We start from the raw sequence: 13,331 nt of genomic DNA, 5'->3' as shown, positions 1-13,331 counted from the left end.
GATTTTATTAGAATTAATATGAACATGATTAAAGAAATAGAAGAATGTAAATTCAGTGGTCTCATTTCAAATTAGAGCCCACTTCCAAAGTCATTAATATTATTATTTCATTAAATAATTTCAAGCTCCTTTATTCAGCATCAATAATGCCATCATTTTTAAGTAATACATGAATTTAAATCTCAATTATTGCATTCTTTAAATAATAATTTAGCTATTTTTATAAATAAATAAAACCCTGAAGCATATTTGAATAATAATAATAATAATAATAATAATGTATATCAAAAGTATCCACATATGTAATAGTTGATTCATAAAATTCCAGTTAATAAAGAAAATTTTAGTTAACAAAGAGCTGTCTTTATGTTCTTAATCCAACCGGCAAACCAAATTATATAAACCAATTATTTAACATCTTTAAAATTCTTTTGACAAATGTCACTCTCTCTACCGTCCGATTAGGATTTACTCACATTCATGTCATAAAATGGGTCATCTATCATATTACTATGATATTTCCTCATTTCAGCTATATCAAAAAAAAAAAAAAAAAAAGCCTGTAATAAGTAAGATATTATTATTAACTCGAAATTTGTGTTGTAAGATTTGATCCAAAAACCCACTTCCCTTGATTTCAGAAAACCTTTGGCAACCTATCAAAAACTGGAAATCCCAGATTTACTCTCCTTTTTGATCGTCCAACTGCATTTGACTTCAATTTGTGTGGCGCCGCCCCAAGAGTTGGCGGCTTCTTCTTCTTCTTCTTTTTTTGAGTTGTATAATTGTTTTCTAAGTAATGAAGGTATAGCTTTTTTTTGTTTGTTTATTTTGGCTTGATTTATGTAAAGATTGATGAGAGAAGTGAATTGGGGTTGTTGTTGATAAAGGAGACAATGACTGGAGGGTCATTGGGGATTCGTTCTGGGAGTTATGGTTCTTTGGATAAACAGCTTCAAAACAGTGTTTTGTTGCCAATTCAAGTGCCTTTAGCAACAAGAAGTAAGCCTTCTAAAGTTTTCAAGGAAAAGGAGACATTGGTTCATTGGATCTGTAAGCTTGCTGGGCGTAAAAAGGTTGGAATGTTGCTCCTTTCTGTAATCTCTGCTGCTGTTTTTGTTTGGGTCGTGTATGTTGGCAAAGGTTGGTTCATTCCCCCCCCTTTATTTCTCTTCTTTATTGGATTGTTGTTAGTGAATTTTAAAAATCAAGCTCTGATAGTTTGAATACATACTGTATTGACCTTGTGGTTGGACTTGGATTTTATTTGTCAAGTTTGGTTTACCGTGTTTGAATTAAGAATTAGGCATCTAGATGTTTGCTCACTGAACTGAATTGAGCTGAGAATTTAGTGTCTGCCCACTTTTTGTTGAGGGATATGATGTTCAATTGAATGACTTTTTCTTTCTTTCCAAACTTGGATGAATGTTAGATCTTACTTAAGGGCTCTTTTGAGTTTTGGACTTGTAGCTGCTAATTCAAAGGGATTATGGGGGTGTTTACAGGTGAATACCAGGATAGTGACAATGTTCGTAAGGTGAATGATAGCTTACCGATTAATAATTCCGGATTTCCCCTGATATATGAAGTGCAACGTGTCAAAATAGACAATTGGACATCTTTAGTTGCCAGTGACAGTGTTGAAGGAACTGAAGTTAGAGTAATGCCTCCTCCTCCTCCTTCATATTTTCTCGGCTACACTCTTCCTCCGGGGCATCCATGCCACACTTTCAGTTTACCCCCTCCACCAGCAGACAAAAAAAGAACAGGACCACGCCGTAAGTTTTTGATTTAGTATTTTGACATTGCTAGTTTCGTGCCCTCTTATTGAGATTAGTTTTTTTGAGTTTTCTCGCTTGTTTATGATGATTCAGCTTGTCCTGTATGTTACCTTCCTGTGGAAGAAGCTATTGCTTTGATGCCTAAAGTCCCATCATTTTCTCCGATTCTTAAGAATTTAACATATATTTATGAGGAAAACTTAAATAAAGACAAGGAATTTGGAGGTTCAGACTTTGGTGGGTATCCTACTTTGAAGCAACGGGATGATTCATATGACATAAAAGAGTCAATGAATGTGCGTTGTGGGTATGGTTTACTCTTTTTTTTTCTTCTTTTTTTTTTTAGGGTTTAAAAGTGAATATAGTTTGGTATTCTTTTATCTTTTGAATCATATTGCTAGTTTGCTGATTTAGTACTTTTGATCCATGTGTATTGTACATTTTCCAGATTTGTCAAAGGAAGCAAACCTGGCCATGGGACAGGATTTGACATCAATGATGATGATCTTCTCGAGATGGAGCAATGTCGTGGAGTGGTTGTTGCATCAGCGATATTTGGTAACTGAAACTGTACTATATGTTATCTTATTGTTCAGTTTCTATGTCAGGGTCAAATGGATTTTTATTGAATAACCTGATTCGTTTTCAGGAGCTTTCGATATCATACAACAGCCAAAGAATATTAGCGAATATTCCAAGCAAACTATCTGCTTCTACATGTTTGTCGATGAAGAAACAGAGGCTGATTTGAAACTGAATGGTGGCTTGGATGCGAGCAAGAAGATCGGAGTATGGAGAATTGTTGTTGCCCATAATCTTCCTTACACTGATGGAAGGCGCAACGGAAAGGTAAATGTTCAAAATACACACAATGTCATTCGAGTTTAGATCAGAATTAGAGAAACCGAGTTTTTAGTAGATTACAATGAATATTATCCTCATTACTTGATTCCTTCCATGAGTAATAGACAAAGGAAATTGAGATAATGCATCAGCTTGATACCTTTTGACTGGTGTTATGCTTGTAACAGATCCCAAAGCTTCTAACACACAGGCTATTTCCAAATGCTCGTTTTTCTTTATGGATTGATGGAAAACTCGAGCTCATTGTTGATCCTTTTCAAATTCTTGAGAGGTACTTCAGAATTCTATCCAGGTTCTGTTGGAGTTACATTTTGTGATTACTCTCACAAATGCTGCGATGATCGAAGTTTGGGCCTGATGTTTGTTAATACTAACTGTTTTAAGTGTTCCTTACAGGTTCTTGTGGAGAAAAAATGCTACATTTGCAATCTCTAGGCATTATAAACGCTTTGATGTTTTTGATGAAGCCGAGGCAAATAAGGCTGCAGGCAAATACGATAATGCCTCCATTGATTTTCAGGTCAATTTTTATAAAAAGGAGGGTTTGACACCATATTCTGAAGCTAAACTTCCTATAACAAGTGGTACGGTGTGAGATACTTGCTCGTATTTATCGTGTTTGATTGTGTTTCATTTAGCTTTAATGAATGTTTGCTTTAATGACTGGCTCTACAGATGTTCCTGAAGGATGTGTAATAATAAGGGAACATGTTCCTATTAGCAACCTCTTTACTTGTCTTTGGTTCAATGAAGTCGACCTTTTTACTTCAAGAGACCAAATTAGTTTTTCGACAGCGAGGGATAAGATTGCGGCGAAGACAAATTGGACTTTGAATATGTTCTTGGACTGTGAAAGGCGTAACTTTGTCGTTCAGGTATTCATCTTTTCAGTAATATGGTTAAGTGATTTAGTGCTGGAAATTTAACAAATGAATTCATTTTTGTTTTCTGAACTTCCAATTATAACCAAGGATAAGTGTCTATTGAACCAAAATTTATTTGTTTGTTGTTATCTTCTTGATGCATAATTACTGCCATAAATTGAATCCTTATTAAATATCCGAAATTTCGGGTGCTTGTTGACTCTCCAAACCTTCTAGTTTTTCCTAGTCTTACCTCACTATTGATAAGACCATGTTTTGGACTTGTTTCTGTTCTTCTGCATACTGTGTTCAGATTTACTAGAACCCGGAACCTTTTCACCAAATTTCCAATTGAGCAAAATCTTCAAGCAAACCTACTTTTCTTATTGCATTATTTGTTACTTGCAGAAATACCATAAGGATGTTCTAGCGCATATGGCTCCACCGGCTGTTTACCCTCCACCTCAACCGCTACGTTCGGCCAACATACCACCTGGGAAATTCGCAGTTGAAACTTCAGGTGAAAATATTATTCTAAAAGCTCCATTCCGGGACGTCTTACCAAGACGTGGAAGAGATAGGAGGTCCGGTTCTAGGCGTCAACGCAAAGTCAGCAAGGAAATTATTTCGAGTTAAAGTGTTGTTGAGTCCAATTGCCCTACTTTTCGCCTCTTCGACTTTCAGAAATGTTCATCTCAGATCTTCCAAGACGATGCAAACAGTGTTGTAAGTTTTGTTCCATAAAAACTACAGTCAGTCCAATTTCTTTCACCTTTTTGGCTGCTATCTAACTTTTGGCAATTGTCTATTTTGATCCATTTTTTGTTGTATATATACATATTAAACATAGTTTTATATATTACATAAAAATGGTCAGCCATTTTGCCGTTTCATTGTATTGGGACTAAAATTTTAGCAAAAATCAATGAGAATTCACATAGGTATTCATCTCCCCCTTGTTCTAGTTTTCACTTTCTTTACCATTTTTGTATTTGGATTCTCTTTTGTATTTGTGCTGCTTTCATATTATATATTTATGCCCTCTTCAGCTAGAATTTTTTATCCTGCCTAAATCTTTCGTGTACATGGATTGAGTCCGATATAACTTGGATTTAATGTGAATCAGATTAAGTTTAATGACTCATTTACTTTCCAAAAATAATATTTCATTTAAAAAAACTTAACATGCTAAATAAGTTTTTCATTGAAGACGGCATCTAATTGAGTCAATTTAATCATGAACTCATTGAATTCATTTTTCTTTTATGTTTTTACCGATATCTTTCATTTAGATGTGTCTATGAATTGAGTCGGATTTCACTTAGATCCAATGTGAATCTATTTGACTTTCTTGACTCATTTACTGTTCAAAAATAATATCTCATTTTAAAAGTTGTTATTATTTTGATTTGATAAAAATATCTTATTCAAGATTCATATAAATAGATTTAGTGAGTACCGAACCAACAAAAATAAAATTTATACATAGAACAAGTAATTAAAAATAAAATGTTTTTGAAATTAACGATTAAAACTATCAAAAGAAAATTTTAAAGGTACGTTTGAGAACTAGTGTTTCAAAATTTGGATTTGGATTTCAAAAATAGTGTAAATTGAGTAGTAAACAGTTTAAAAATATAACATTCATTATCCTTTCTAAAATCCATGAATTTGTTAGAAGCTTGCTTAGTAATGAATTTGAAATCCTTAAAATGTCTTTGGATACAATAAATTCATATTTTTATACTTTTCTAATATCTATTAGATTGAATCTCAACTAATTTGTCTACTTCATTCTTGCCATAATAATTGAAGCTCAAATTCAAATTTTCAATCGAAACAAAATAGAATTTAAGAAAAAAACTAATATGATAAGAATCTAGCGAAAGCGAAATATAATTTAATTCAAATGCAATAGAAAAGGAAAAAATATCAAGGTATCATAGTCAAGAAATAATAGCTTCAATAATTTGATTACTCATAGCATAAAGGAATGAAAGAGAAACCCTAATTTAAATTTTTTTTAAAATTGTAAACTTGTGATAATGCTTAAAAATGTATTTGAAAAGAGTAGAGCTGTGTTTTACGAACAATGTTTAGGAGAATTAAATTTCCACAAAAGTTGTTATTTGATTAAAGACTAGATGGAAACAGTAAATGAACTTTCCTTATTGGTCATAAAAATGGATGATACTTAGTTTGTGCTTATAGGAGTCTTATGGGTAATAGGATCAATTAGCATATATGAAAGTGAGGTAATCGTTTTGATAATCAAATATCCTCACAAACACCTAATGGTTGTACATGTTTTATTGTTCATGTGAGCATTATTGAACTCTTAACGTTTAGCGTGTAGTTATTATCGTGTGCGTGTTATAGCTAAATTTCAAGCAACGGTTTTTGTAAAGAGTTGTAATGACTTTTCGAAGTCACAACCTCTCTTTATATGTAATCTTCTTTGTTGTTATATAAGTGCTTACATAAGGTTATCTTGGTGTAAGAATTGGCTAGAATGCTTAGTCGTATATGGTGAGATGTTATTTCAAATAGTGAATGTTGGTGGTGGTGTTGATTTTTGATGGATGACAGTATAATAATGACATGCATTCAAATCGTTTCAGAATGAATAGATGAATTAAGGGTTAAGAATGTTTAGGACCAATTTTTTTTTTTTTTTGGCTAAAATGTATAGGATGAATTTCGAGTCTTGCATAGGTAGTTGGAGTGTTCCATAAAGTTTTTAAGGGTTTTCTTGCAAGGTAAATAACTTAGAAAAGCTTAATTTTGGCTGTACCGCGCTTAGTTATAAATACCTATAAGTGGGAAAGCCAGTAACCAATTTAGTGAAAAAAGGGAGTTGAGAATCAATACCCAAACTCCAAGTATTGATACTTGACATGAGGGTATTAGTACTTAAAACGTTTAACCTAAATTAGGAAAACAAGAGAACTTGGTATAGATACCCAAGCTTTGGGTATTGATACCTTCTGGTAGGGGTGTTCAAACGGTCGATTCGATTAATACTCGAATTGAATTACTATTAACTGAATTATCCAAAATGTAAAAATCGTTAACTATTATTCAAACCGAAGTTTTTTTCAAATACATTAATTGAACCGAGATGTTTCAGTTAATTCGTTAACCGAAATTTATATGTTTTTGTCTTTTAGCTAAAATAAGTATAAAACATATAAAAAATGCATTGCTAATGTTCATTTTCTTTTATTTAATAGTTCAAAAAGCTTTAAGTGGAGGTGAAAATAACAAATAAGACATTAGAAACACTACATAAGTCTTGAAAACTACAAATATTTCGGTCAATTGGTTAATTTGGTTAATTACTCGGTTTCGAACCGAATTAATCGATAACTAAAATTCTAAAAAATTATTAATCGACCTTTGACCAAACTAAATCCAGCCACCAACCGATTAGCCGAATTAGATCTGTTCGGTCGATTAATTCTATTTTAATCAAACTGTGAACACCCTTACCTTCTGGCTTAAGGGTGTTGATGCCCTTCCAAAAAGCATTAATACCTCAAGCTTAAATTTGGAAGATAAGTTTTATTTGTTGGAATATACCCAAAGACCAATCATATGATGATTTTAATAACATACTTTTTACCTAGTTTATTAATAAAGACATTATTATTATTCTTTTCAGTCTTCATTTCTGTGTTAAATAAGTTGTATAATGATAAAGTCCTAAGAATGTGTTAGAGTTGTGTGACCCAAATTCTAAGAGATCGCTTGCAAGTCAAGTTAAAATATATATATTTTCTTTCTAAAAGATTTAGTATTTATTAGTATAATATATTTAACATTTATTAGTATAGTTTATTTGACTTACTAATTTAGCCTATAAATAGGCTCTTTTACAATATTAGAGAATGACACCCATTAGATTAGAACTCATAACACATTCAGAGAATTTTGTGTTTACGTTTTGAGGGTTCTTTGTTTTTTTGGGTTTTCGGGGTTTAGTTTTTATCTCCATCTTTTGTACTCTTCGTTCTTTTGCCATTATAGTAAAATTATCTTTGCCCGTGGTTTTTTTATCCTCTTTGGAGGGGGTTTTCCACATTAAATTTGTGTGTTCATTTTCTCAATTTCTTCTACTATTTTTACTTGTTCGTTGCTTAATCGGGACGACCCTAACAGAATGATATGATCGTTCTTAAATATCTTTAGTCAAGTATTATTGTGAGTTTGGACAACAATAATGCATTGAGATTAATATGTGTTTGATTGATGGCCCGTGTTGTTATAAATATGTGATATCAAGTCAACATATATGTTAGAGAACAATATCCTAGATTAGCCTGCCATGAGAATGCTTCTTGGATTTTTATGTAATAGTCACGACATATCTCATAGTGATAATTGTATATATTATCCTTTGACTTGAGATCACCATTGTTCCAACACCGTGAGTTGTACACTTTAACACAGTCAAACATCTTTCATAAATGGTTGTACTATAAAAATTGATATTGGGTATGCCACAATCTATGTAGCGGACTGTGAGTGATCAGGATAAGATTTGTCCCTCCTACATAATGGGAGCAATATCTTAGGCCTCTTGATCGAGTGAGATTAAAAATGTATGGTCATGTTCAAATGAGTTTATATGAGATACCACACTTATTTATTTTAGTCTACTTGAGAATCAAGAAACAAGAGATTAGACTATACAAGTATGATTATTTCATAACTTGTGTTCAATTTAGATATCAAGTACAAAGAGATATACTACATAATAATATTATCACGGAAGGTTATACTGAACCACGACTTCCTACAACTTGAGTAGCAATGATACATTTCTAGATGTCACTCATTATTTATAACCTAGAATTGTTTTAATGTTATTGTCAACATTAGAGGATCCTATAGGGTCACACCCTTTGGTTAAGACGATCAAATGCAATTAAAGTTGAGATTACATTTAACATATCACAAGAATTAAATTGATTATATAAATATTTTAATAATTAATTTAATTTGAAAATGTTAAAATTGAACATGATATTTGTACATATTTGATGCGCATATACAGAGGATTTTATTAAAATAATGTGAAAATATGTTTCACAAATTTTAATGTGATAAATCAACTATATTGAATTAATTAAATATAGCATTTAATAAAATTTGGTGAATAAGTATTAGATTTGAATTTGAAATAAACTAATATCTCCTTATGGAAAGGAACAGATCATGTTTTGGCAAAAATCTTAACTTTACTCTTACTGTTTTGAGGTTTTTTGGTCTGGTCGTTCTTTCTAAGTGGATCACATAAAGGTTGGGACTTTTTCGTTGCGGCTGAGGTTTGCAACATCACAGAGGCTTCAACCTTGTACCAATGTTTTTTTTTTCAAATTGTTTAAGGTATATTTTCAACCTTTCTCAATACAAATTTATTCCTCGTACATGGCTTAATGGAATGTGATCATCGAAATTATTTTTTTGCTGCGCCACGAGGCATATCGGTGTTCTAATAGTATTTTGATAGTCAAGCTCAAATTTATCACCTAAGCATAGATTGCTCAATAACATTAGAATGGAAAGCTCTAATAAATGTATGATGCAGTATTGTCCACCGATAAATAAAAAAAGTCACCACATATAGGTTGTAGCACTGTTTAATCGAGACTATTGTCGCTCCAGATTAGGAATGTTATTGTTGGAAAATTTGATTTAGAAAAAGTATTTTTAGGTGCAGCAGAAGTTTAAAAATTTTTATTTTAAAACCGAGCCATTATGTTATTAATAGTAATAAACCCTTAATTGAAATTATACTTGTGCTTTGTACGAGGTGGTTAAGTCGATCTTGGCTTTCTACTGAACGGTCTTCTCTGCTATTCTCAAACCACGAATTGCTTTGAGTGTAGACTCAAAGAAACATGTACCAATCGCACACAACGAAAGTTTTCTTAACTTTCAGTAGGAAAATTAATTAGCTCTTTAATTGGTAACTATGAGTTTTTTTCCAGAAAATAAATTTCCACTATGTTCTGACAGAGTAATAACACTTATGAAGTTTGTGTAAATTTTAACACATAGTTCCTATTTATAAATAATTAGCACAATAGTTCTATTCAAATAAAGTCCAATTAGATAATAATATTTTAATAAAAACTACAATATTCCAATAAAGCTAGAACATAAGGGTTGAGAAAACCCCTAGTAAAATACTAGGGTTTGTCGCCGCTATCCAGTAACAAAGCTTATTTGGCTCTATTATGTATTGGATCTAATTATATGTTCTATCTAGATTTTTATCCAAACTAATATTTATTTTCTATTACCAAAGTATTATTTAATTAATAAAATTATTTTCTCAATTAAATTATTTTCTCAATCCAATTCTAATTTCGTTAAAGTCATGACAATTTTCTTGTATTAGAATTTATAAAGAAAACATATCTAATTGTCTTATTCAATAAATTCATGACGACTAATTAATTCAATTATGACTTTGAACTTCAATTATTTAATAACACTCAATTCAATGATAATTCAAGAAATTAAATTAATTTATAAGTCATCTTTTGTACTTAGCGAGAAAACACATTCTATGCGGATAATGATACATGATATTTCTTTTACTTCATCGTTTTCATTATTTTATAACATTGGTTCTACATGCAATTCGGTTCTAGTTATCTCGAGCTAGCGGAGGGACCGATTGAACATATATAATTAGGGCTCAAGTGATTTGTAATTAAGTTTCGAATTTTCATCTATTAATTACAACATTATTTAATCATTAAGTCATTCCACTAAAATATCATGATTAAGCTCTCCCTTGTTATATATCATTATGAAAGCTACTCAATAATTGTTCATCCAATGACTTTATAATAAGTGTTTTACCCTCATAGGATACCCTTAATCTCATTGGGATAAATTCATTCTCCTAATATGATCATATTTTATCCCATGGTAATCATTACATATTCTTTCATGAAAATCAATCACTAATAAATAATAATTAAATCATTTATCATGTAATGACGATGAGAGGATATCATTTATCCAAAGCACTTAACCACTAAACCAGATCAATTTACTTGACATAATTAAGCAATTCAAAACTAAGAAATTCAGGGCATTATAGGATACTATGCATACAGTGGTTGTTTTGGAAAACCTGGCGTATTTTAGGACTACACCTACAGAGTCTGTCTTTTGTAAACATTTGTATTGTAATAAGTCTAATGTAAATATTATTTTTAGATATTTTCCTCTGCTCTTTAATATGTGTTCTTTCATTAAAATAATGAGAAATGATTTTAAATAAAACGAAGTGATTATTAACTGTTTTACTAAATTTGTTAAATGGTTTTGGTAACACTCGAGATCCAGACGCTGTGAGTCGAGTCGGGTTTAGGGTGTTACAATCAGTATTTACTATAACATCATATTTGACTCATAAATATTAAATAATAATATTTACGGACTCACTCGTCGAAATTGTGGTCCCTAAACTATTGTTTCCAATACCATTGAAAAACCGATTTTTATAGTGTTAATGATGGATTGTGGAGAAACTAAAGAAGATGATGATATTTCTCATCTTTTTCCACTAGAGCTAATATTTATACCATGATTAAAATTAATTAATCTTAATTAACTTAATTATGGTTTAAGTATAATAATTTAACTTTTAATTAAACTAAATGGATATGTCATTATCATCCACTAACTATAAGAAAACAATGGTTTAATTACCATTCTAGTCTTTTGGATAATTTTATATAGGTTCCTAAATCTTTTCTTAATTAAAACTCAATATCAATTGCACTTTTACAATTTAGTCCCAAAGCTTTAATTAACTATTTTTCATCTAAATTATTTAATCGAACTTCAATATATTTGTAACACCATATACCCGGCCAAGTCGCTGGACCTAAGCTATAGGATGCTACAATAATAAACCGAAACATTCATAAGTGATTTATTCAATAATACTCAATAATTAATAAATACAAGTTAATTCCATGTTAAGCATGCATTACAATCAAAATCGAGCCTTAACTGGGCTTACAAAAGCCTTCGAATAAGTTTAAAACTAAATTGGGACTTGTAACACTTATATCCCTTTTCTATCGTTGAAATAGGGTTACGGCACAATTTGTATCCAAATATCAAATAAATTCCATTAATACAGATATGTTCGAAAGAAATAAAACATACATGTACGAGCTTTAAATCTGGCCTTCGAGGCCCTAAAAATAGTTTACGAATAATCATGGTATTTCAGGCAAAATTGAAAATTTTTCACCTACAAGGGTCACACAGCTGTGAGGCTCTCCCACACGCCCATGTCTCAGCCTGCGTCCCAAACCATGTGAACCCTGCACCTAATACGCCCAGACACATGCCCGTGTGGGCTGCCAGTGTGTGACACACGGTTGTGTGGCAGCCCGTGCACCATGCCCTGTGCACTATTAAATGACCCAAAACTTTCCCTTTCCATGCCCAAATGATTGTGTATCTAAACATACCCAAAGTATATGCATACTAACCTTTAAAGTACATTCAAATATGCTCAAAACATGGCAAAGCAATTAGTCTAAGTTCCAAACCAATGTGTCATCAATGACACCATTGTAACACCTCTAACCCGAATCTGTTGCCGAAACAGGGCTACAGAGCATTACCAGAGATTATAGAACAAATAACAGACATTTCACAACATACAGCGTTCAAATCAGAATTCAATCATAAAGTCTCTTATAAGAGCCCTCGATGACCAAAATGCGTATTAGAATCAAGTTAGGACTAAATCGAAAACTCAGAGAATTTTTCGCAAAATTATAAAAATTTTCCAAGGTACAGGGGACACATGCCCGTGTGGCTAGGCCGTGTATCTCACACAGTTGAGAGGAATGCCCGTGTCTCAGGCCGTGTGGGTACTCAAAGTAGGGACACACGGTCGTATCCCAGCCTGTGTCCAAATTAGGGTGGTTACTGACTTGGGTCACACGGTCAAGCCACACGCCCGTGTACTAGGCCTTGTGAACATACTGAATTGCATAATTAAGGTGCAGAGTTTACATGGCAAAGTCACACACCCGTGTGCCAAGCTGTTGACACACACGACTGAGGCACATGCCCGTGTGAAAATACTTGAGCATTCTGTTTTGAAATTTTAAAGATGCAGGGGACACACAGTCGAAACACACGCCCATGTGCTAGGCCGTGTGTCACACATGGCTGAGACACACGCCGGTGTCTCTACCCGTGTGGACAAGATAAGGTCATTTCGAAGCCTTATTTCTCACCCAAACTTGTCTTCCACCTACATCAACATTTTAACACATTTACCAACCAATTCAAGACATTTAAACCAAGCCAAAACCAAGTTTTAAATTTAACATATTACACATACAACCAATGCGCTCTTAGGCACCCCAATAGACAATTTATTATTATGTCATTCCAAAACTTATACTTACCTAGATACCAAATGCATATATGCATAATCAAATTCATACCTCAAACATGATAATACTATATATATCAAAACACGACCATTACAAGCCATTCTAATGACTAATTACAACCAAAACATGTGTATGCCAACATTGGCCAAATTATCCTATACAGGCCATTATAACCAAAGTTAATTTACTAAATATGCCAAGATGAGTCGATGGATAGTGTGATGATATCTCTGTCAAGCTTCCAACCCAACGAGCCTTCGAATTACTATAGAGCAGAGGAAAATAAAACAGAGTAAGATTTTAAAGCTTAGTAAGTTCGTATAACAAGAAATTAACTTACCATTCAATTGCATTTAAGGTAAGCATAT

At 32.3% G+C, this 13,331-nt stretch overlaps 1 protein-coding gene across 1 annotated transcript; it reads left to right on the top strand.

Moving 5' to 3' along the window:
- Positions 1-537: 537 nt before the first annotated feature.
- Positions 538-4,460, top strand: LOC105773901 (probable hexosyltransferase MUCI70). Its single transcript, XM_012596096.2, has 10 exons — positions 538-805; positions 891-1,143; positions 1,506-1,778; positions 1,875-2,088; positions 2,230-2,339; positions 2,431-2,630; positions 2,813-2,916; positions 3,042-3,229; positions 3,321-3,520; positions 3,917-4,460. Exons 1-10 carry the CDS (start codon positions 800-802, stop codon positions 4,142-4,144), a joined length of 1,776 nt encoding a protein of 591 aa, XP_012451550.1. The 5' UTR covers positions 538-799; the 3' UTR covers positions 4,145-4,460.
- The last annotated feature ends 8,871 nt before the right edge of the window (positions 4,461-13,331 follow it).

Source organism: Gossypium raimondii, chromosome 6, assembly GCF_025698545.1.
Source record: "Gossypium raimondii isolate GPD5lz chromosome 6, ASM2569854v1, whole genome shotgun sequence".
Taxonomy (NCBI): domain Eukaryota; kingdom Viridiplantae; phylum Streptophyta; class Magnoliopsida; order Malvales; family Malvaceae; genus Gossypium; species Gossypium raimondii.
Note: the sequence above shows the minus strand (reverse complement) of the source record. Positions and strands in the feature narration are given on the sequence as shown.